Source organism: Tursiops truncatus, chromosome 13, assembly GCF_011762595.2.
Source record: "Tursiops truncatus isolate mTurTru1 chromosome 13, mTurTru1.mat.Y, whole genome shotgun sequence".
Lineage (NCBI taxonomy): Eukaryota > Metazoa > Chordata > Mammalia > Artiodactyla > Delphinidae > Tursiops > Tursiops truncatus.
This window is the reverse complement of record NC_047046.1, coordinates 65,244,237-65,268,696: the sequence shown is the minus strand read 5'-3', so window position 1 is coordinate 65,268,696 and position 24,460 is coordinate 65,244,237. Positions and strand designations below refer to the sequence as shown.

Genomic DNA, 24,460 nt, shown 5'->3' with positions numbered 1-24,460 from the left:
AGGTAGGCTGAGGAAGCTGGAACCCAGGAGTTGGTGGGATTCAGAGTGGACCCTTCCCCAAAGAAGCTTAGCAGATCCCCCAGCAATGCCAGGTGACCAGGTCAGAGAGCTGATCTCCCTCACATCCCTTGAAAATTATGTACTCCAGTGGTCCAAAACAGAGATCTCTGATACAGTCCAGTCCTAGCTCTGCCCAGGCTTTTTAACAAATCAGGGTTTCAGAAGGGAAACTAACACATATTAACTCTTACTAGGATCAAGTGTTTTTCCTGTGACACTGAAAATTTTCTTTTATTGGACTTCGCATATGTGTATAATTGTGGCAGGGAAAAAATAATGAACTAAATCAGCAAATACAATATTATAGTTCAAAAAAGGAAAACAGTAATGAATTAACATTTTCAAGTCATATTAATGCCTTTTTTTACAAAAAGGAAGAGCAACACATTAAGAAACACTTGCAAATGAGTGGACCTATGAGGTTCAGAGTACGATTGCACGTGGAGTGATGGCATTGAGGTCGCTCGAGCTAGATCTGACAGCAGAGCCCACCAGTATCCAGGAAGCCCTGATAATAGAATTTTAGGATTCGATCTTGAATCATGATCCTTGGGATTTAGACTCTTCACGAGGGAGGTGAGACCCAGAATGACTGACACCTCTGGGTGAAGTAGGGGAAGAACTGGTGGTGTCCGGTCCACTGTTACGGGAAGAATTCACGGTGGGTACAGTGTGATGGAAATTCCTTATCCTTGGAATGTCAGACTGGCATGCCAACCCAGTCTGACGTCTTGGCATGTTTCTTTATTGGAGCTGTTTTCACTGTGTGTGAAGGTATGGTGGGTGGGAGGGAGGTGTGTGTGGGGGGTTAGGAAGAACAATAAAGCGAAAGCAAAACTGAAGCCTGGAATAAAAAGGAAGCCAAGATGTCTCTGAATCAGATCCAAGGAAAGACTGGAAGCTTGTTTTAGGAGACAGCATCCAAGGCAGGCATCCAGGGGGTCACAGGCAGGCTCCTGAAAGCTGAACTTGACATTTTAACTTTAAAACCTGGTGCACGTGCTTTCTAATGACTGTGAGCCTTTTAGGGGCACAGTGTATTCATATATGGAGGGCACCTGAAAGCAGAGGTGGGCAGGGGGCTGTAGAGTCGTAGTAGTATAGCTTTATCTCTGGTTATGGGCTGTGGCATTTTTCACACCCATCAGTGCTGGTAACCGTTTCCACCCCTTGTCTACCCCACAGGATCCTAGGATTTGGCAGCATAGTTATCGAGCTCCTTAGGAGCAGATCCCTAAGTATTTCGTGTTTATGTGTCAGTGTGCCAGATATGCGAGAGAGATGAGGGATGGAGCAGGGCCTTTTCTAAAGAAGCTTCTGATCCTGTGGGGGAGATTAAACCCACAAATATGGGACTGTGTGCCAAGTGCTGTGACAGAGGCCTGCACAGGGCTCTGATGAAAGGTAATGAATCAAGTCAGGGAAGGCTTCCTGGAGGAGGAGACACTTGATCAGAGACTTAGAGGACATGGTAACTAGGCAGAAAAGGGAAGAGTGTTCTGGGCAGTGGGAAGAGCATGTACAGAAATAAAAAAGCAATGTGCACTCAGGGAAGTGGCAATGGTCCAAAATGTCTGGGGTCTCAGGGATGGGGGGCAAGAAGTGGTAACCAGTGAGGTGGGTGAGGTCGTTGGCACTGGGGTCAGGAAAGGTCTTGTGTGCTACCTAAGATGTCTGGATTTTACCTGAAGCAATGGGGAGCCCTAAATGGAACTTAGAGTCAATTTCATCACTAGGATATAGGGTCCATGCGCATGGGGATCATGTCTGTTTGGTTGACAGCTGTATCCTCAGGGCCGTGAATGGTGCCTGACACACAGTAGTTGCTCAGTGAACGTCATGAGCTTCATATAGTAAACAGACCATGTGCCGTGTGGGGGGTTGGAGGCATTGGCAAGGGTGCTCAGCAGGAAGTCACTGGAGTAATTCAGGTGACTCAGGAGGAAGCAGTAGTTGTGATTAGAGGAGAAACCTGCTTTGAGAGCGGTTCCAGGAAGACTTGCAGACTCACTGGGTGGGGCAGGTACAGGGAAAGAATCAAGGATGACTCCCAGGATTCTGACTTGGACACTTAAAGAAGGGAACCTAGTGTGGGGAAGAAGAGGGGCGGGGGAGGATGGTGAGTTGTTCGGGGCAGGTTGGGTCGAGACGTCTGTGGAACAGCTGGTGGTCCTGACCTTCAAGCCTTTAGACATCCAGTTCTACAGCACAAGAAGGCATTCCAGGCTCGAAATGGGGATTTAGGGTTTCATCAGGGATGAGGTAGGATGGAAACTGTGTCTGTAAGCTGTCACTTCCCTGAGTGTGTAGACGGAGATAAGATGGCGGCCCCCAGTGGAACCCTGTGAAATGCTGATGGAGGGAGGACAAGTAAGTGCGGGGGGCTGACGGAGGGGAGCAGATCACACTCTTGTGGAAAAACAAAAGCACGGAATCATATGAAGTAAAAAGTCTGCCCCTTCCCTTTCCCACCTTATACCCTCCCCAGAAGTAGCTACAGAAGACATTTTGTCCTATATCCTTCCAGCTGTTTTCTGTGCCTAAACAAACCTAAATATGTGTGCTTTTTATTTTTATCCAGATGGATTTGACTTTTATAACATCCCCTTCAGTTCTAAGAATCTATGAGTCATGCAGAAAAACATTTAGAGAGATCCCATAAAAATACAGGTTGAGTCTCATGGCTGAGTTAATTCAGATTTAACAGCCCTTGGTGAAAGTACAGAATTGTAAGTGTTATCCAAAACAGCAACATCTAGATGACTTGGTGGTGTTTGTGCTTCCTCACCGAACACATGTGGACGCAGGGTGGGGAGCGTAGCCCTGCACTCCGCTTCACCGCCTGGCTCCTTCCTACCTGCTGTTTGTGTTGTGGTGCACGGTTCACTGAGGTTGCCAGGCGAGCCCGGGCTCCTGGCTGCACTGAACTGAAGCGGGTTCACGCAGGAGGTCTCCAGAGGCAGCGAGGTCACCCGAGGGCAGGCCCCAGGTTTGCTTGTCTCTAGCCATCTGTATCCCCTATAAGAAAAGGGCTTTCCAGAGGAGTCCTTCTTCTTGGCCAATAAGACTATGCCATTCACGGGCCGTGTGACCTTGCGCAGGTGACTTCATCTGTCTGGGCTTTGGTTTTTCCATATCTAAAATGAGAAGCTTGGACCAAGATCTCTAATATTGTGTCTGGCACAAATATTTCAAGATAGCTGGCCCATCTACCTGCTATAGGTTAGACCGAGTGAAGGTTGAGCATGAAAGTATATTGAAAAAAGACCGCATACCATGTAATTTGCCGTCAATAAATCATTATTTGAGCTACTGTCTTACATCACCTTTTCTACCTTCTAGGGAAGTGGTATGGTAATTTGTATACCGGGAACGGCTGCTCCTTTAATTTAAAAAGCAAAGAAAAAGTTAAAAAAAAAAATGTGAAGAGCCATGCAGGAAGTGTTTTGAAGTGTGTCGGTTTTTGGTAAATGGTTTCTTCCATCAATGTCACAGGCACCAGTGAAGACCAATGGTGTAACAAGTCTGAAGGTTTAATTAGAACGGCTTTTGAGTTTTTAAAACACCACCATAGTGGAAAACCATTCATTTTTTTCCCCCCTGATATGCCTTAGTATCCTTCAAATGACATTTTTTCTTTGTTTGCAGAAATCTTTTTTGCTGGGACTGCCACTGTTAAGTTAAATTCCAACCTCTTATGACTTTGGTTAAGGCTGGTTGGATAATCTTTTTAGAGATTTTGTTGTTGTTAGAATACAGTTTTTAAACAAATGGAAAAATACACTTTTTACGACAAATGAAATACATTTCGCAAGCTCTTTCCATCAACATTTTTAATTTAAATACCTCACTTTTGGGGATGATCCTAGGGGATTGCTGCTCTTAAAACCTTTAAAGACACCTGAAAGTAGGTCACTTTGTAGTCATTCTAAGATTTGCATCCTGGCAGGAGCTTCAACTTCCCTCTGTGCTGAGAAAGACGTGAAAATTCCGCAGAAACTTTCTCCTGCGGGAGGTACTTAATTGCGACCTCTCCTGGAGTTCCCTATTTTAAGGTAACTGATAGATCTGTTGAAAGTAAGTATCAAGCCCTGATGTGTCCTCGACACTGAGGGATTTGAGGGCCTGTGGGCTTGGGTCCTGCTGCCGGAATCTTTACTGGCACGTGGACTCAACCAGCCCGTGCATGTTGTCCTCTGAAGGCCTGGCGGATGTGTGTGGGGTGTGTTTGGATGAACCGTGTGCATCTCTTAGGTCCTTTCTAGGTGTGGCAAAGAGCTGTAAGAATGTATAATCCACGTGCTTCTTCTTGTGGACCCTTGTCGGTTATCTAACCTAGTGTTTCACTGGGTTGGGATACCAGCATCTCCCTTCGTCCTAGGCCGTGCTTATGTGTCACTGAGGAATCCATTTTTCTTCCCCTCAGTTCTCTTGAGTGTTGTTTCCAGGTTTATTTGCTACCGTTCTGCACGTATGTAGCTCATGCAGAGCATCTTCCAGAAACCTCTGCCATATTTTCCATTCAAGTCGCGTTTCTGGATGGGAGAGTGAAACGTGAATGAATGTCATAAAGGCCCACATTCCCGTCACAGCTGTGCCTCTTGTCAGCTTCCGTTTGGGTGAGAGGGTGATAATATTGTCTGACTGGAGGATTGTTTCCTAAATGCCTACTGTGTGCTCAGCCCCAGGTCAGACTCTTGTGGGAGCAGCGACAGGGCAGAAGGTGCTGAGCAGATCACCTGAGGGCTCTAGGCGCACGCGTAGCAAACAGTAGGCCAGGGCTGCACACTGTCTTTCCTCTTTGCACATTATGTTTTGACTTTACCTTGTGTCCTTCCCATGGCACCTTTCAGAAAAGGCTCTTGCTGTTTGTGCTTTAAGATACCCTCCAAGGAGACCTTCAGGGATTTTCTGGACCTGGTGCTAACGTTTCAGAATTTTTTCATTCTTATTCCTAGCCTTCGTGTATCCAGATGAATACTGATGTAACTAGTCATGTAGAATCCTTACCCCCAAATGGGTCAACCGCTCCAACTCCCCTTCCTGGGGCTGCTTCCAGCCAGGTACTGTAGAAGGCTGTGGTTCTGAGCCCGTGGAATGCTCACACTGCCACAAGTGGTTCTTGTCTCAGTAGCCGATGCTTCCTCCTGAATCCCACCTATGAGGCCACTCCTGCCCGCCTGAGTTAGGGAGAACACCTATCGTATTCTATACAACGGCTCTTCAGGTGTTTTCAAGACAGAAAACAACCTTCCCAAGGCCCCTCCAAGCTATAAACCTGTCCAGTCCCCTCCACTGTTATTCACTTAACAGACCTTCACTACCCTCTCCCTCCTGTGAGTACTCGCTAGTTTGCCAGTGATCTTCTTTATGTATAGTTGGTTCTTAGTGTGTAGTGCTCAGGGCTAGCTGCTTTTACCTTGATGGATTGGAACAAGCAACATCAAACTTAATAGAAATGTTAAGCGCTTCATTTAGGTTACAGCAGTTCCATCATGCAGGTACTAAATTCCCCTCGGCTGGACTGAAGTCTGTGTGAAGAAGTGATGGGGTTTTAGTTTAGCTCATACTGAACTGAGTTGGTAAGTTATCAGGAGTTTCTGTGATTCATCTTTTTTTCATTCTTGAAAAGAGACACTTACCTAACACATGTCTTCTGGCGCTTGTCTTCACTGTCATTTCTTACAACTAAAATGATGATGTTCTTTCACATGGTAAATCAGTACACTTGGATTTGCAGATTAAGGCGAAGTTGAGGGTATCTTGTTACTGACTGTGTTAGACTCAAGTTACCACTTAAGCTCTTGGTACAGCTCTAGCCATTGTGTTGACTTATGTTGGAATAGCCTTTTGGAGGCAAGGGACTAGTAACCTCCTGTGATGAGGCCTTTGGACATCTGGCACTGACATTGCAAAGCAAGGTGGACATGTGAAACCAAAACATTTATTTCTGCAGCTGTTCCACCTTACCCTTTGAACTCAGTAGAAAACACCCCCTATTCCTTGGTTTGAGCACAAACCCCAAACAAATAACATAGACTCCCAAATTCCCACTCAGAACCCCTTCATCCTGTCAGAGACTTGGATGGAGACATTGCTTCTTTGGTTGGGAAATGGATGTAGCAGAGTTTGGCTTGTTCACTAATATCTGGTCTTCCTCCCCTTCTGACCACCTGGTAGAATTGTACTTCCTCACCCAGGTGAACTTGGGCATGACTGTAGGGCTTGGTTTGGGCAAGAAAACGTGAATGGAAGTAACTTGTGACATTTCAGGTGGCACACTTTGCCAGTCCCTTTTTGTCCCCTCTGCCATGGTAACCAGCGCTGTGCCAGGCAGGTGCTCCATCGGCCTGAATTCCAGAAGGAGGCTGATGTAGATCAGAATCCCCAGCCAACCCGTGATGAACACAGAGCAGGAGCAGGAAGCAGATGTCTGCTGTGCGCCAGTGCGACTTTGGGTGGTGTGTGACCACGGCAGAGCCGAGTTTATTCTGACGGATGTGTTAGATGAGCTAGCAGGCTTCCAGGTTAGCTTCCCCATAGGTAGCTGGCAGACTACTCGGTGGAGTCCAGAGCAAACTAAGTCCTGTTGGTGCTGGAAGTAAAATGGATTTCCCACGGAGAAACTATCATTTTAACGAAGAAATGGTATGCGGAGTTCTTTTTCCTCCCTCCCATCTTTCCTCCCTCCCTTCCTTCCTTCTTTTTTTTTTTTAGCTTCCAACTCATTGTCACTGCCTTGCTCTTTACCCCCTTTTAAAGAGAGGTGTGGTAGGGAACAGTGGCTGGCTTCAAATCTAGGAGGCTGACTGGTTTCTTCGCTCTGTGATAATGGGTCAGTATATCTGACTTTATGCCTGAAATGACAGTGGGCCATTTCCCCTCTGCATGTGAACAAATTTAACCTTGCCCACAAACAGGTCTGGCTTTTTTTTTTTTTTTTTTTTGTGGTCCGCAGGCCTCTCACTGTTGTGGCCTCTCCCGTTGCGGAGCACAGTCTCCGGACGCGCAGGCTCAGCGGCCATGGCTCACGGGCCCAGCCGCTCCGCGGCATGTGGGATCTTCCCGGACCGGGGCACGAACCCGTGTCCCCTGCATCACTCTCAACCACTGCGCCACCAGGGAAGCCCAGGTCTGGCTTTTGTCATGGTCAAACAATGTGATTCAGGGGTAGGGGGCTGGATATTCCAGAAACACCAGTATGATTTTGGGTGGAAGCTGGCCACATCTTAGGATGGGGCGTGGCCATGCCAGAAAGATCAAGAACGATTTGGGGGGGTACTTTGAGCCATGCCCAGCGTGGCTGGAGATCAGCCTCACAGGCAGTTGTCTGGGGAAGACACCCTGTTTTCCTTTACTTTCACATAACCACTACACACGCAGCACATTTGACACCAGATGTGTAGGTTTTTTCCCCACACTGACCAAATCTCAGACACCAGCTGGGTGTCCAGCAATTAAATTCAAGTCTGACACTGTCTACCTGGAGTTGGCCTCAGATCCCACAGGTTAAGGGCTCAGTCCCACACGGCTGCCTCCACTTCAGACGCCAGTCTCCAGTGCTAGGTTGTGAGCTGTGCTTCTGACCAAACGGCTGAAAATCAGATTACCCACGACTCCCTCGCTGGGTTTGATAGTTTGCTAGAAGGGCTCATAGAACTCAGGGAAACACAGGTCCTGGTGTATCATAGAGGATATAGTAAAGGATACAGATGAACAGCCTGATGAAGCGATATATAGAGTGAGATCCAGGAGGGTCCCGAGTACAGGAGCTTCTGTCCTTGCGGAGTTGGGGTACTTCACCCTCCTGGCACATGGATGTGTCCATCAGCCCAGAAGCTCTTTGAACTCTGTGCTTTAGGGATTTTTATCAAGGTTTTGTCGTGTAGGCAAAGCTCAATTTCCAGCCCCCCTCTCTCTCTGGAGCATAGGAGATGGCGCTGAAAGTTCCAAGCTTCCAATTATGGCTTGGTCTTTCTGCTCACCAGCCCCCATACAGGAGCCCACTAAGAGTTACCTCGTTAAAACAAAAGGTGGTCCTATCACTCAGGAAATTCTAAGGGGTTTAGGAGGAGCTCTGTGTCAGGAACCAGGGCCAAAGACCAGATATTAGGAACTGGTGGCAGAAACCAATATATGTCTTTATTGTTTCACAGCAGTCAATCATGCCTCCATAATGAGCCCCAGTAAAAACTCTGAACGCCAGGGCTTGGGTGGCCTTCCCCGGTTGACAGTGTTCTGTGTATATTGTCACACGTCAATGCCAGGAATGGAATGCAGTTGGTATTTCTCCGACTCTGCCCCACATGTCTCTTCCTTCGGCTGATTTTGTCTGTATCTTTCCCTGTAATAAATCATAACAGTGAGGACAGCAGCTTTCAGTGACTCCTACTGAGTTCTTGAATCTGAGGATCTCTGAATTTGCAGTTGGTGTTGGAAGTGAGGCTGATCATGTGGACTGTGTGCCCTCCGACGGGACAGTTGGCCCTAATTCTTGGCACTGTCCCCTTTGCTTCATGACTCTTCAGGAGTTCATTAGGTCCTATTTCTACCTCTCTGCTGACTGGAAAGAATCGGTTTCCATTCCTTTGAAGGCTGTCTGCTGTTTTGATCGCAAATCTCAGAAAGGAAGGACTGAGAATTTTCTGTGGTCTTGGAGGATTTCCGTCCTATAGCGGGTGTGACAATAGGCACACTTACCACTCCAGTCCCTCTGACTGTGGAACGGCTTCATATGGGAAATAATTTGCCTCTATGTTGCCTAACAGACCCAATGACTGGATAACTCTTGTCAATTAAAAATTAGTTCCTGTGCATGAGGCATCACTTCAGTTTTCTACTCTGTTCATCCCCTTAGCCCTGTGTTTGGAAAGCGTTCCTACCTTTTTGTTTTAAAAAGAAGATAAATGTGTTGCTTTCCTTGGGCATCTTGCAAATAGTAAGCAGTCACTCATTTTCCCAAAATGGTAACTAATAAAGATAGCCTAGAGAAAGCAGAATGAAGTCATTTTAAATCTTCAATCTAGAACCAAATGTGAAATTTTGGGGTCTCTTAACAGTTATAGTGAACCTAAATGTCACACATAGCAGATAATAGGAGTGTAAAATTATACATCCAGTAATCTAAGTTGATGCCATTTTCTTTGTAGTTCAGCTGATTGGTTTTTTACTCTTTTTCCCTAGGGTGGTTTTAACTGTAAAAAAAAAACTGGAACTTTCTGAATGATCCTTCTCAGCAGAAAAGAATTGACTCCCATCAACTACGATATATGTTTAATTTATTAAATTGATTCTTATTTATTAAATCTGTATAATACATTTCTGTAGATTTGTTTATGTATGTAGTTTCAGGAGCTGTGAAGAGAGTGGGTCAAGTCTCTGGCGGGCTGGGAGCAGTGGAGGTGAAAGGGAGCAGTGTCAGGTCAAGTTGTGCTGGAATCGCCTTGGCTTTGCCTTGGAGCTATTGGGCTGCATCTTCTCAGGAAAGAGTGAAGACACGGCATAGATGGGACTAGCATGGATCCTCGCTTAAATCCAAGGCCCTTGTTACTTGCGTCTTGCCAGTGGTATGGTTTCCGGAATGCTGGGACCACTGTTCTTAAGGAACTTCTGTCACTCACCTGCAATCTTTTCCATTGACAGTCTGTAACTTGGCTGCATTTAGATCACGACAGTGAAGAAAGCCAATTCTAAAAATGCCAGGTTAAGCTGGAAATCATAGTTTGATGTTCATGGGTCATTTCTGGGGAACCGGGGGAAAGAGTCTTGATCTGCTAGGGCCCAAACCAATGGATTTTTTTTTCTGGCCCCATATGAGCCCCCTTTATACAATGGCTGAGTCATCTTCATGCACTGTGTGAAGCTGGGAGAGGGTCCTGGCTACAACCCTGTGGATCCCTCTGTACACCGAACATCCTTGGAACTAGCCTTGTCTCCAAGCAGAAGAATCAGAGGACAGGAACAGGGATTTTGAGAACAGGCTTTCCAAAGGCCCATGGACCTAAATATTTCCTGTACTCTGGTCTGCCCAAAATGCTGCTGAGAGTTCCTCAAATTAGCTAAGCATTTTTACATTATTATAAATAAGTTATTTGGGAAGGGTAACCAGGAATTTATAAGCATGCATTAACTTAGCTCGTTTATTGGTTGAGAACAGGGTCCTAGCAAAATGGAAATAAAAGGTACTTGTTGAGGGTGAGAGAGCTGTGGATCCACCCTGGGCTGGCCATTGTCATGGGCCTGGTAGCACAAGGCCCCTCACTTCTCAGAACTGATATCCCAGGTCTTTGAATGTTCATCTTTCCGAGGGAGAATGGCTGGCCTTTGGTATTTAAACAAATTAGAACAAATACAGGGAAACTTTTCCTCTGAACCATCAGGAAATAGAGTAATAGTTTCTTCATTTTATGGGCAACTAAGAGTTTACTGAGGCATCAAGGTGCTTCATAAACTTTATTTTGGGAGGATTTATCAAATAGAGTTTATTGAGCATAATTTCACCTTATTTTCTTGATGATTCAGGATTTGTCCAAAAAACCCAATGTTTCAGTGTGGTTTAGATGAGATTCCTTCAGGGTCTAATGAGGGCAGGCTGGGCCTTTTATCCTTCTTCTAAATGGAACCAGAATAATTTAGCATTCTATTCCTGTGCTGTTCTTTAATTTAGTCTTCTCCTGAACTGCCCGCTCCTCTGCAGTCTCTGGTCCTGCTCCCAGCAGCACGACTCCCATTTGCTGCCTCTCCTGTCCCCACTGGGTTTACTTTACGTGTTCCCTTTCTCTCCATAGCTTCTTGCCATGAACAGTTCGTTTCCTGGGTGAGAAAGATGGCAGGAAAGAGTGCTGAATCCTGACATCTCTGTTGTGGCAATAAATGACAGTTAATTCAGCTCATCATGGAAAATATTCCTTCTAACACCGATGTAGTACTAAGTTACGTGTAGAAATATACATGTGTACTTTTGACACACGTCTCCAGAGGCAATTTATTAATAGACAAGTGGACAGAGCTGCACTAGACCTTGGAGACAATCTATCCAACTTCCTCATTTCCAGCTGAGAGAACAGGTGGAGTTTGGAAGAACAGGACGTTGTCTATGCTTCTTTACTTTTTGTGTGACCTTTGGTAGATGTCATTCTGTTATGCCAAGGCGGCTCTGAAGGTTCGTCCTATTTCCCAGTCATCTTTGGGTCTCCTAGGGCCTTGCACAGTGCTGGCATACAGCATGCTGAGGAATGTTTATTGAAAATGTGAGTGTGGATTTCCCCTTTTGGTGGATAAGACTGAGGACCCTCCAGAGGCACTGGGAGTGCAATGGTATGTATATCTTCAAAATCTTTGACTGGTAGATAAACTGCCTTGTGACCACTGTTCTTTTTGTAATTGCTTGAAACTTGTTTTCCCTTGAATTAGCTCATTCCAAAATATCGGAGCCTCTATTATAAAGAGCATCCTACAAGAGGCTGTGAGGGATACAAAGGTAAGCATTAGCCTTCCTCCCGGCTCCTCACCACCCCCTCAGAGTGTTTTATCTTTCTGGGCAGATAAACTGTTGATACCAATTGCTGTAATACATGAATGCCTACAACAAGGCCTCTGAATGTTTTGGCAATTGAAGATGGAGAGATCGTTGTGGACTTGGGTAGTTTGGGGATGGTTCATGGAGCTAATTAAACACCAATTGCCAGGCACTGTACCAGGGGCCTTAAACCTTTATCTCCTTTGATCTTTGCTCTAGTCCTCCAAGGTAGGAAGTTTTCTCCTCATTTACATTTGAGAGAACTGAAACAGGAGGATATTAATTTCCCAAAGAGCCATAAGTGGCAGGGTTGGAATTTGTCTCGGACTCTAAGGCCTGTGTTCCTTCCGTTCTCTGCCCTGCCTATTCTGGGTGCACTCAGAACTGCACTGCACACACACACACGCACACGCACACACACACACACACATGTGCACATGCATACACACTGGCCTTCTGGAGGTCAGTTTTGAGCTCAGCCTTGGAGTATGATTTAGATTTGAATAGGTTGAGAAGAATGAGCAAGGGCCTTCCCAGAGTGGGGTTGGGGGGAATGTCATCTCACAGGCTTTCTATTTGTCACCTCGTGTTTAATTGTATCCCACCTGGAAATTACAATCGCAACCCCGTTTGATTCTTTCTTATTAATTTGCATGGATATAAAAAACAAAAAAATATAAATTAGTTGATGCAGTCCTTTCAGAGTCTGAAGGCAGATAGATAGTAATACAGGTGTAAGGCTTTCTTAGCCCCTAAATGGTGTATTCCAGTTGAAATGGTTTCTCTAGTTAAATGGCAAGAACACAGGAGGGTTTCTCCATGGACATGCTGTGTGACCTTGGGAGCATCACCTGAGTTAGCAGTTTCGTTCTCTATGAAGCCCCTGAATCAGCTGACCTTGTAAGGTCACAGATGAGAGGCTATGTGATGCTGTGGAAGAACCTTTCAATGTGGGCTCTGAAGATCTGCTTTCAACTGTGACTCGATTCCTAGGATGATAATGAGCGTTATCTAGCTTATGGGGTTTTTGTATGGATGAAAAGTGATGACATGAGAAGCACTTAAATGTAAATGCTGGCATACTGTAAAACTCTTAGTCCCGTTACAAACACCCACCAGAGGCCTGCTACGTGTCCTTAGCACCTAGCGCTGTGCAGCATTTCCTCCCAAGTCCATGGACAAGGTATCCAAGTTATTTCATAGCAGTTTCTAATAGGATCTAGACATTTCAGAGCCTGCTTTTAAAATAGTGAGGCTAATGGTGTGTAAGGAATCCAAGTTATTTTTAACATCCCCGCTTTATGTTTAAGAAATAAACAGAAAATTATCCAACTCAGCAATTCAAAAACGTATTCTCTCTACTATCTGAGAATGCTTGAGCCAAACTGAATTTTTAACACTGTCAAGCCCAGGGAGGTGGCTTTGGGGCAGCCGGGAATCCCTGCCCCTTTACCTAGTGGGTTCTAGTCTGCTGAGAGAAAGGTGTGTGTGTGTACAAGTTGGAGTGAAGTAAGCTTTAAGTGGGGCTTTGACTGTGGCAGAGACAGACATGATCAGCTCTTGGTATTGTTGAGTTATCCATTCTCCCGTTGTCATTACACAGTTGCTGTCTTTTAGTTTCTCCTATACTTTGTGTTCTGGCCCCACTTGTCAACTAGTGTGCCTTGAACAACCTCAAGCAGGCTTCCTTGAAGGGAGGAGAAAAGTGAAATTCGAAGGAAAGGTAGCTGTTTTGTTCTCGCCAAGGGGTAGAGGGAATGAGAAGAGGGAGATGGTTTCAGGAATATAAGGCAGAAGACAAACATGAGGGCAGAATTTTCCTGGAAACTTGGTCCTGAGGACCGTTGTTCCCCTGCGTTTTTCTGGGTTGGTGTATAGATCTAAAGAGGAAAAGGGGAGGGTGTTGTCTTCTTGGAGGAAGGCATACTTTATAATCAGGCAGAACAATTCAAAGCAGCCTTTATAGTAGCTTCTAAGAACTTAATTCCAGCGCTCAGAGTCTGTGTCTAAATGATCTATCGCATGCAAGAGAGCTCTGGAGTAAGCTGCTGGAGGCATTGACTGACTCTAGGCATTAAGGGAGATATTCAGGTGGCTGAGGCGTAGTCTTTCCTTGCAAAAAGTGTACAGTCTACGTGGGAAACAGAATTCAGGAAGAGAACATATGAGGGGCTTCTTGAGGAACTTCCGGGGCACTATTCCCCTTAGCAGGAAGCTGGGTTGTCTCCACCTTGACTTCTGCAGCCCATGCAGCAGCCCCAGGCAGGCGAGAGGAGGACCATGGAAACCCTGGAACAGCAACCCCGAGGCTGCTACTTTTATTTATTCCCAAATCACTGTTTTTACTTATTTTTGCTTATATTTCTTGTCTCCTAGGCCCAAACCCTCTTTAAAGTGTAAACAACAAAAAGGTGTGTTAGGTAATCTATTGACATAGTTCAAGATTCCAGCAACTAAGAGGAATGTGGTGATACGTTTCTCTCCACCTTTATCCCCAGTCAGGCATTTCCTTTCTCTGAAGGTGACGGATGGGATCTGGGATCTCATTTCTTGGGGATTATATATATACACACACACACACACACACACATATGTATATATGTATATCCTTATCTATATATAAAATATAGTATAATGTCTACTTTATATTTTATATGTAGATAAAATATGTCTCTTATCTATATAGATATCAATTTGTTTGCAATTACATGTATATAATCTCTCTACCCCTACCCTTTAAAAATATTTATTTCTCCCATGTTCCCCACAGCTTTATTGAGATGTAATTGACATTTAACATTGTATAAGATTGAAGTGTACAATGTGGTGATTTGATACACGTGCTGAGAAATGATTACTACAGTAGGGTGAGTTAACACTTCCATCACCTCACATAATTACCATCTTTCTGTGGTGAGAGCATTTAGGATCTACTCTTACCAACTTTCAAGTATACACTACAGTATTGTTAACTATAGTCACCACGTTGTCTGTACATTAGATCCCCAGAACTTATTCATCTTATGACTGGCAGTTTGTACCCTTTGATCAACATCTCCCCATTTCCCCTACTCCCCAGCCCCTGGCAAGCACCATTCTGTTTCTAGGAGTTTGGTATTTTTAGATTCCACATATGGTGATATCATATAGTACTTGTCTTTGTCTGAGCCTTCAGGGTCCATCCATTTTGTCAGAAATGGCAGGATTTCCTTCTTTTTCATGGCTAAGTAATAGTACATGGTAATAATAAACACACACGCTACATGATCTTTATCCATGCATCCTTTGGTGGATACTTAGGTTCTTTCCATGTCTTGGCTATTGTGAATAATGGTCAATGAACATGGGAGTGGAGATAATCTGTTCAAAATCCTGTTTTCATTTCCTTTGAATATATACCAGAAGTGGGATTGCTGGGTCATAAGATAGTTCTATTTTTAATCTTCTGAGGAACCTCCATACTATTTTCCATAGTGGCTATACCAGTTTACATTCCCCCCCAACAGTGCACAAGGATTTCTTTTTCTCCACATCCTTGCCAACACCTGTCTCTTGTCTTTTTTATAATAGCTATGCTAACAGGTATGAGGTGATATCTCATTGTGGTTTTGACTTGTATTTCCCTGATGATTAGTTCCTTTTCATGTACTTGTTAGCCATCTGTATGTCATCTTTGGAAACATGTCTATTCAGGTTCTCCACATATTTCTAAATTGGATTATTATTTTTTTTTTGCTATTAAGTTGTATGTTTTCCTCATATAGTTTGGATATTAACCCCTTATTTGATAAATGGGTGGCAAATATTTTCTCCCATTCCATAGGTTTCTTTTTCATTCTGTTTCTTATGCAGAAACTTTTTAGTTTGACATAGTACCACTTATTTTTGTTTTTGTTGCTTGTGCTTTTGGTACATATCCAAAAAATAATGTTGCTAAGACCAATGTCAAGAAGCTTCTTCCCCATGTTTTCTTCTAGAATTTTTATGGTTTCAGGTCTTATGTTTAGGTCTTTAATCCATTTTAAGTTAATTTTTATGAGTGGGTTATGATAGGGGTCCAGTTTCATTCATTTGTTATCAGTTTTCCTACCACCATTTATTGAAGAGACTATCCTTTTCCCATTGAGTAGTTTTGGCTCCCTTGTCAAATATTAGTTGACTGTATATGTGAGGGTTTATTTCTGGGCTCTTTATTCTGTGGGCTCTTTATTCTGTTCCATTGGTATATGTATCTATTTTTATGCCAGTACCAAACTATTTTGATTACTGTAGCTTTGTAATATACTTTGACATCAAGTATGTCATGCCCCCCAGCTTTGTTCTTCCTTTTCAAGATTGCTTTGGCTATTCACTATCTTTTGTGGTTCCATCTAAATTTTAGGATTGTTGTTTCTGTGAAAAATGCCATTGGGATTTTGATAGGGGTTGCAGTTAATCTGTAGATTGCTTTAGGTAGTTAAGGAATTTTAACATTTTAACAATATTTTTCCAATCCAAGGACACAGGATATCTTTCCATTTATTCGTTGTCTTCAATTTCTTTCATCAGTGTCTTAGTGTTCAGTGTACAGAACTTTCACCTTCTTGGTCAAATTTATTCCTAAGTATTGTTTCTGATGGTATTGCAAATGGGGCTGTTAATTTCTCTTTCAGATAGTCCATTGTTAGTGTATAGAAACAATTGATTTCTGTTTCCTCATTTTGTATCCTCCAAGTTTATTGAATTAGTTTATTAGTTCTAACAGTTTCTGGTGGAGTTTTTAGGGTTTTCTATGTATAAGATCATGACATCTGCAAACTCAGACAATTTAACTTCTTCCTTTACAATTTCGATAACTTTTTTTTTTTCTGGCTAGGATTTACAGAACTATGTTGAATAGGAGTGGTGAGAGTGGGCACCCTTGTCTTATTCCTAATCTTAGAGAGGAAAAGATTCCAACTTTTCACCATTGAGTATGAGGTTAGCTATGCATTTGCCAATATATGGCCTTCATTATATTGAGGTGTGTTCCCTTTATACCCAGTCAGTTAAGAGTTTTCATGATGAAAGGTTGTATTTTTGTCAAGTGCTTTTTCTGCATCTATTGATGATTTTTTTTTTTTTTTTTTTGGCGGTACACGGGCCTCTCACTGTTGTGGCCTCTCCCGTTGTGGAGCACAGGCTCCAGATACACAGGCTCAGCGGCCATGGCTCACGGGCCTAGCCGCTCCATGGCATGTGGTATCTTTGTGGACCGGGGCACAAACCCGTGTCCCCTGCATCGGCAGGTGGACTCTCAACCACTGTGCCACCAGGGAAGCCCTGAGAGGTTTTTGATTACTACTTTAAGCTCCTTAGTTAGTGGTCTGTTCAAAATTCCTATTTCTTCATGATTCAATGTTGGTAATTTATATGTTTCTAGGAATTTATTCTAGGTTATCCAGTTTGTTGGTGTGTAATAAAAATCCTTTGTATTTCCATGGCATCAGTTGTAATGTCTCCTTTCGTTTCTAATTTTTTCTTCTCTTTTTTTCTTAGTCTAGTTAAAGGTTTGCCAATTTTGTTTATCTTTTTAAAAAAGCTGCTCTTAGTTTCACTGATTTTTTTCTATTTCATTTTATTTCTGCTCTCATCTTTTCTTCTGCTAACTCTGGGCTTAGTTGTTCCTTTTCTAGTTCCTTGGGGTATAAGTTTAGGTTGTTCTTTTGAGAGCTTTCTTTTTTCTTAATGTAGCTGTTTATTGCTATAAACTTCCTTCTTAGAATGGCTTTTGCTTCAGCTCATTAGATTTGGTATTTTCCTATTTTCATTTGTTTCAAGACATTGTTTGATTTCCCTTTTGATATCTTCTTTCATCCATTGGTTGTTCAGGAGTGTGTTGTTTATTTTCCACATGTTTGTTAATTTTCCCATTTTCCTACTTTTATTTCTAGTTATATACCATTGTGTTTGAAAAATACACTTGGTATAATTTCAGTCTTCTTAAGTTTGCTAAGACTTGTTTTGTGGCAAGCATATGATCTGTCCTGGAGAATTTTCCATTTTTTCTTGAGAAGAATATGTATTCTGCTGCTGTTGGAATATTCCCTCTATGTCTGTTAGGTCCATTTGGTTTAAAGTATAATTCAAGTCCAACATTTCCTTACAGATTTTCTGTCCTGATGATCTATACATTATTGAACATAGGTGTTAAAGTTTCTTATTGTCTTTTTCTTCCTTCACATCTGTTAGTATTTAATATATTTAGGTGCTCTGATGTTGAGTGCATATATGTTTATGATATATCTTTTTTGATGAACTGATCCTTTTATCATTATGTAATGACCAGCTCTATCTCCTGTTACAGCTTTTGCGTTAGTCTGTTTTGTCTGATATAAGTATAGCTACCCCTGTTCTTTTGGTTTCCACTTGCAGGAATATCTTTTTCCATCCCATCCCTTTGAGTGTATGTGTGTGCATAAAGCTAAGTGAGTCTCTTATAGGCAGCATATGTTTAATTTAGATCTTTTAAATCCATCCAGGCACTCAGTGCCTTTATATTGGAGAATTTAATCCATTTACATTTAGAGTAATATTGATAAGGATTTGCTAATGCTGTTTTGTTTTTTGGGGGGTTTTTTTGGCCGCTTTTTAATTCCTTTGTTCCTTTCTTGCTGCCTTCCTTTTTGAATTGATGATTTTTCATAGTTGGTATGCTTTGATTCCCTTCTCTTTACCTTTTTGTGTATCTACTGTAGGTTTTTGCTTTGTGGTTATCGTGAGGCTTATATAAACATCTTATTGATATAACAGTCTACTTTGTGTTGATAACTTAACTTCGACTGCATACAAAGACTCTACCCTTTTACTCGTTTGTTTTAACGTCACAGTTTACCTCTTTATGTTGTGTGTAACGAACATCATTAGCAAATGCAGCTATCATTATTATTATTATTATTATTTTGGCTGCGTTGGGTCTTCGTTGCTGCACGTGGGCTTTTTCTAGTTGCAGCGAGTACGGGCTACTCTTCATTGTGGTGCGTGGGTTTCTCATTGCGGTGGCTTCTCTTGTTGTGGAGCATGGGCTCTAGGCACGCAGGCTTCAGTAGTTGTGGCACATGGGCTTAGTTGCTCTGTGGCATGTGGGATCTTCCCAGACCAGGGCTTGAACCTGTGTCCCCTTGTATTGGCAGGCAGATTCTTAACCACCACCAGGGCAGTCCTGCTATTGTTATTTTTAATACTTCTGTTCTTTTAGTAGAGTTAAGTGGTCAACACAGTACCTAATTACTGTATTAGAGTATTCTGAATTTGACTATACTTACCTTTACCAGTGTGTGGTATAGTTTCATATGTTTTTATGTTACTAATCAGTGTCTTTTCATTTCTGCTTGAATAACTCCTTTCAGCATTTCTTGTAAGGCAGGTCTAGTGATGAACTCTCTGTTTCTCTTTGTCTGGGAACATCTTTATCTTTCCTTCACTTCTGAGGGAAAGCTTGCCAGGTAAAGTGTTTTTGGTTGGCAGTTTCTCTTTTGAGCACTTTGTAGTATCTCACTCTTTCCTGACCTTTAAGGTTTCTGCTGAGAAATCTTCTGATACCCTTTTGGGAATTCCCTTGTAAGTTATAAGCTTCTTTTCTCTGGCTATTTTTTTTTTTTTTAAGAAGATGTTGGGAGTAGGAGTTTATTAATTAATTAATTAATTTTTGCTGTGTTGGGTCTTCATTTCTGTGCGAGGGCTTTCTCTAGTTGTGGCAAGCGGGGGCCACTCTTGATCGTGGTGCGCAGGCCTGTCACTATCGCAGCAGCCTCTCTTGTCGCGGAGCACAGTCTCCAGACGTGCAGGCTCAGTAGTTGTGGCTCACGGGCCTAGTTGCTCCGTGGCATGTGGGATCCTCCCAGACCAGGGCTTGAACTCGTGTCCCCTGCATTAGCAGGCAAATTCTCAACCACTGCGCCACCAGGGAAGCCCCTCTGGCTATTTTTAAGATTCTCTGTCTTTGATTTTTGACATTTTTATTATAATATGTCTTGGAGAAGATCTTTTTGAGTTGAATTTGTTTGGGAATGTATGTGGTTCACGAACTTGGGTGGCCAGATCTCTTTCCAGATTTGGGGAAGTTCTCAGCCACTTTTTCCTTTAAATTAGCTTTCTGCCTCCTCTCCCTCTCTTCTCCTGGGACTCCAGTATTTCCCAGGATGCTTCTCTGATGGCATCCAATAGTTCACATAAGCTTTCTTCACTCTTCTTCATTTTTATTTCTTCTCCTCTGATTGGATAATTTCCAAGGTCTTTTCTTCTACTTTTACAGATTATTTATTTTTTTGCTTGATCCATTCAGCTGTTTATGCTCTTAATTGCATTTATCATTTCATTCTGTTCTGCAGTTCCAGAATTTGTTTGCTTCTTCTTTATGTTTTCTATCTTTGTTAAACTTCTCATTTTCATGTCCTGTTTTCCTAATATCATTGAATTGTCTTTCTTGTATCTTGTTGTCTTGTAGCTCATTGAGCTTCCTTGAAATAGCTATTTTGAATTCTTTATCAGGTGAACTGCAGATTCATGTCTTTGGGGTTGGTTACTGGAAGGTTATTGTGATCCTTTGGTGTTATGTTTCCTTGATTTTTCATGTTCCTTGAGGTCTTAAGTTGCTGTCTTCACATTTGAGGTGGTAGTTACCTCCTTCAGTCTTTTTTTTTTTTTGCGGTCCGCGGGCCTCTCACCGTTGTGGCCTCTCCCGTGGCGGAGCACAGGCTCCGGACGCGCAGGCTCAGCGGCCATGGCTCACGGGCCCAGCCGCTCTGCGGCATGTGGGATCCTCCCGGACCGGGGCACGAACCCGTGTCCCCTGCATCGGCAGGCGGACTCCCAACCACTGCGCCACCAGGGAAGCCCCCTCCTTCAGTCTTTACTGACTTCGGGAGACAAACACCTTCTGTCAGCCCTGCTAGGGATTTGGGGCTCTCAGAGCTCTGGAGACACGTGCTGCACATTTCTTCCTCCCTCTTGTGGCAGAATTCTTAAGCTTATACGCCTTCTTGTATCCTGCAATGTTCCGGGACAGGTGCTGACAGCCTCCTTTCTGCATCCCTAGGGCTCAGGTCTGTGGTCGGGCCCTGGCCTGCAGACTTGCTGGGTTTGAGTGGGCTCACTAGCCATCTACTAAAGCTTGCTTGCACTGCCGTCAGGAGTGTGCAAGGGGAGCTGACCACGGGGTTGGGGTGTGCATGGCTGGGGAGTTTGGAGTGCTGGGGCTGCCCGTGTGCCAGTTGGCGAGATCCATGGGCAAGGTATCCCCAGCGGCTTGTGGGCAGGCTTCTCAGTGGCGTCTGCAGCCTGGTTAGTAGGATCTGTGTCCCTTTAACGCCCTCTGAGAGTCCTGTCTGCTGCTCTGCTAGTCTCTTCCTGCCTCCTAGACTTAGTACTCTGAATGGGGCAGGAGAGAAATGAACCTCTTTGGAATCGTCCCAGCAGCGGGGGAAGCTGGATGCTCATGCGCGTGCTCTCACCCCCCATCTCATGGGAGAAATCATTGCTGGGACTGTCTCTCTTGGCACTGAGCTGTGCTGCCTTGGGAGAGGGTGATGTGAGTAAAGTCACACTGGTCCTCTTACCTCTCCAAAGCGTCCAAATGGAGATTGTTGTTGTTGTTGTTCCAGCGGTATGCTAGAACGTCTCCACTGGACTTTTGGATTTCCTTGAATGCTCTCATCTGCATGTGATTGTGCAGTGTTCTTCAGCGGTGGCTAGAGCCAGTTCATGGGCCACTTCAGAGTCCACAGCTGGGACCGAGGTCTGCAGGCTTATTCCCTGACACTTGGGTGGGTGACGCCTCTCCCAGGTCCCTTGGCATATGGTGCTGGACCCCGCAGCTCCCACAAGGCAGTTTTGTCTGTGGATGGTTGGATGCCAGATTGTTGTTGGGATGAGGGAGGGGGGTATAGGAGCAGAGGATATCTTATTCGTCTGTCTTGCCGATGTCACTCCTCTCCCTTCATCTTCAGTCCCCATCTTCTCTTGTATGTTTGGCAGCTAAAGACACTGTAATATACTTGCTTTTTTCCCCTTAACAATGTATCTTGAAGATTCTTGCGTTTTTGTTGTTTAAAAAATTTTTTTTATGGCTCCATGGCGGTGGATCTCAAACCTGATGTGGACAGACTCACCTGGAGAGCTAATAGTAAACGCAGGAACCTGGGCTCCTGGAGTCATGCAGGGCCTGGCCCTTTCCTGCTGACCACGTTCCCCAGGTAATTCTGAAAAGGCCAGAGGGGGAGAAGCACTGCTCTGTGCTGTGAAAAATCAGGCAGTTGCCAATTTCTGGAAACCCTGAAAGGGTATCGGAGCTGGACTTCAACACACCAGGGCAGTCGTGGGGAGGGATGGAGTGATTTATGTGTTTATGCAGCTACCCTTGGTTCTAGGTTCTGAGGAGCAGTGCAGGTTGTACATTCCTTGGCAGTTTCTACAGTTGTTGGCACCTGCCTTCTGGGTTCCATTGCTGAGGTCCACAGCGTATGAACTTTGAGTCTCTTCTACGTCTCTTTCCACCTCTCCTTCCCTTTCCCTTTCTTTCAGCCTCCCTTTCTCAGTTGTGCCGAAGGGATGCCACTCTCCTTCCCCCACTGCCAAGCACTCCTGGAACGCTTATTCCCAGGGCAGTGGTTGGTGGGAATTGTAATCCCCCGAATGGTTCTTTTGTGTGACTGTAGAAAGTAGAAATAGGAATAAATGATTATTTAAAAAGTAAGTGAAGCTTGGGAAATGTGATTAAATGCAGTAGTATCAGGGGATTTACTGAAGCCAAGCATATTTTTACATCCTTTTGAGTAACTATTCCAGGTTATCAGCTGGGTGTGATCAGAGCAGGTTGCTGTTCCTTGCACTGCTTTGTCCATCTCTGAGGGCCTCCTGCGTCGTGCAGACCTGGGGAGCCCTCTGGAGCGTGGGGCAGGCCTGGTGTGGGATGTGAGGGGGGGATGGTGCTTTTCAGTTATCACTGAGTGTTGGACAGGATCTTAGAAGTCATCTTGATCTTTGAAGTTTTAGTTTCACTAACGGGAACCTCCTCTCTAATACCTGATAAGCAAGTATTTACATTTCTGAAAAGGCAAATGATGAAAATCGCAGACCATGGACTGGACTTCACTCTCCCTTCCGGATTTCGTAATGGGTTATTATAGAGGATTCTGACACATAAGCTTGCCATTGGTTCCTCACAGATACCTGGAGGTGATGACTGGTGCTGTTGCAGGTTCTTTCAATACTTTGGACTAGAAATGAGACTCTAACGTTAGTGTCACGCAGAGCAGTGAGCATTCTCCTGACCTCCTTTTTGATCTTGGTCTGTAGTATCTTCTTTGTGCTTAGTTTTACCTTTGTCCAATTGAGCAGAGCCCCCAAATAGAGAAAATGGAGAATAAAGAAAGAAGATTGGGCCTGTCTTGGGTTTGATGTGTCTTCTTATGCCTGGGATATCGTGGTGCATTTTGGAGTGCTTTTAAGGGGGCATGAATAAGGAATGACTTGAAACTCACTCCTCCTTGCTGAGGTTTTTGCTTTTTCAAGAAGAAAACAATTAAATCCTGGATTAATTCTGTCCTCAGCAGCATAGGCTGGTCTTGGAGAGTCTTCTTCAAGTCTCGTTAAAAAATAACTATGACCGCGGGTCTCTGTAAATTCGTAGAAAACACCACCCTTAATTGATTTAGGTTAAGACTTTTAAATACATCTGAGTGACTGGTTGCAATTGTGGGTATAACCACGGTGCTGTGAGAAAGATGTGAAGGAAGAAAATGTTAATGATTTTAAGGGATTAAAAGGTGTTTATAGAATTTACTTGCCCTTCAAGTTTTAGCTGAGGTACTTAAAATTCCTGAGTTTCACACCCCCACTTAACTCCTTTTAAACATAAATTAATGCCTATTTCTTCTTGCCGTTTGCTCTATGACAGCTCTCATAATCTGTTACTGAGCAAATCTGAGCAGGCAGCCCTAGTCCCAAGAAGAGAGATGGTGAAGAAGGGGGAGATGTGGCAGAGATAAGCATCTTACTGGGTACAGTGACGTGAGCATTAATGCTCATTTTCTTCCCCAGCCTACAGCAGACTGCTATTAGCCAGGCTTGTTAGTCCTAGGAAAAGCATTATCAATTATTAGCATTATTAATTGACATTGAACCATTATGATGTGAATCATATCACAGAACCTGACATATATATTAATCTTATACTCAGTCCTTTCAACTGTGGAAGGAGGGGAGTTTCTGTTATCTCTATTTAACATCACAGAGAATTGAGGCCAGAGAGGTTTAGTAACTTGGATAAGGTCACACAGCTAGGAAGTAGCGGAAGCAGGATTTGAGCCTCGGATACATAGCCACTACATTCTTTTCCCCCAAGCATGTTCTGATGTTCACTGTTCTTACATTTCTGGAGGATTCTTGAAGGACAGCAGTGGACACTCTTTCAAAGCAGAAAGTGGATGGTGGTTTCAGGGATAGTTTTCTCTCCTTGATTTTGTGGGATAATATTGAGTCCTTGATTTTGTTCTTAAAGTGGAGAGGAGGTATTGGCCTGCTAGGGGAGGGGAGAAAACAGGAAATGTGTTGTTTGCCAGTACCCACTGTGGACGCAGAAGCCCCTTTCAATAAAGGATTTTGCAAATTATTATTTGTTGGGGAAAATGGTGCTGGTGGGGAAAACTGCAGGTACAGAAGCTAAAAATGTTGTCTTCACAAAAAGTTCAGGCACAGATCTGATTGTGGACTGTGGTTGGTTTGGTATTCAGCCTGCTGAATAATTAGAGTGATTCATAGTTCATGCAGAGAGTGTGTTTGGAAGTCCAGCATTGCTACAAATGATAGAGGGGAGGTGGTTTTCCCCTGCTGTTTTGAAAGTTGTGAAATGTCACATTATCACCT

At 43.8% G+C, this 24,460-nt stretch overlaps 1 protein-coding gene across 3 annotated transcripts in view; it reads left to right on the top strand.

Annotated features, from left to right (window-relative positions):
- MYO5B (myosin VB) overlaps positions 1 to 24,460 on the top strand; it is a 382,756-nt gene that overhangs the window by 42,693 nt on the left and 315,603 nt on the right. The window contains exon 1 of one of the 3 annotated variants that reach the window (XM_033837737.2): positions 2,401 to 2,430. The exons of the other annotated variants lie outside the window; for them this stretch is intronic. Coding sequence (XP_033693628.1) covers positions 2,410 to 2,430 — 21 coding nt within the window. The 5' untranslated portion in view covers positions 2,401 to 2,409. Of the gene's footprint in view, positions 1 to 2,400; positions 2,431 to 24,460 lie in introns of those variants that run through there. 3 annotated transcript variants of the gene reach the window in all.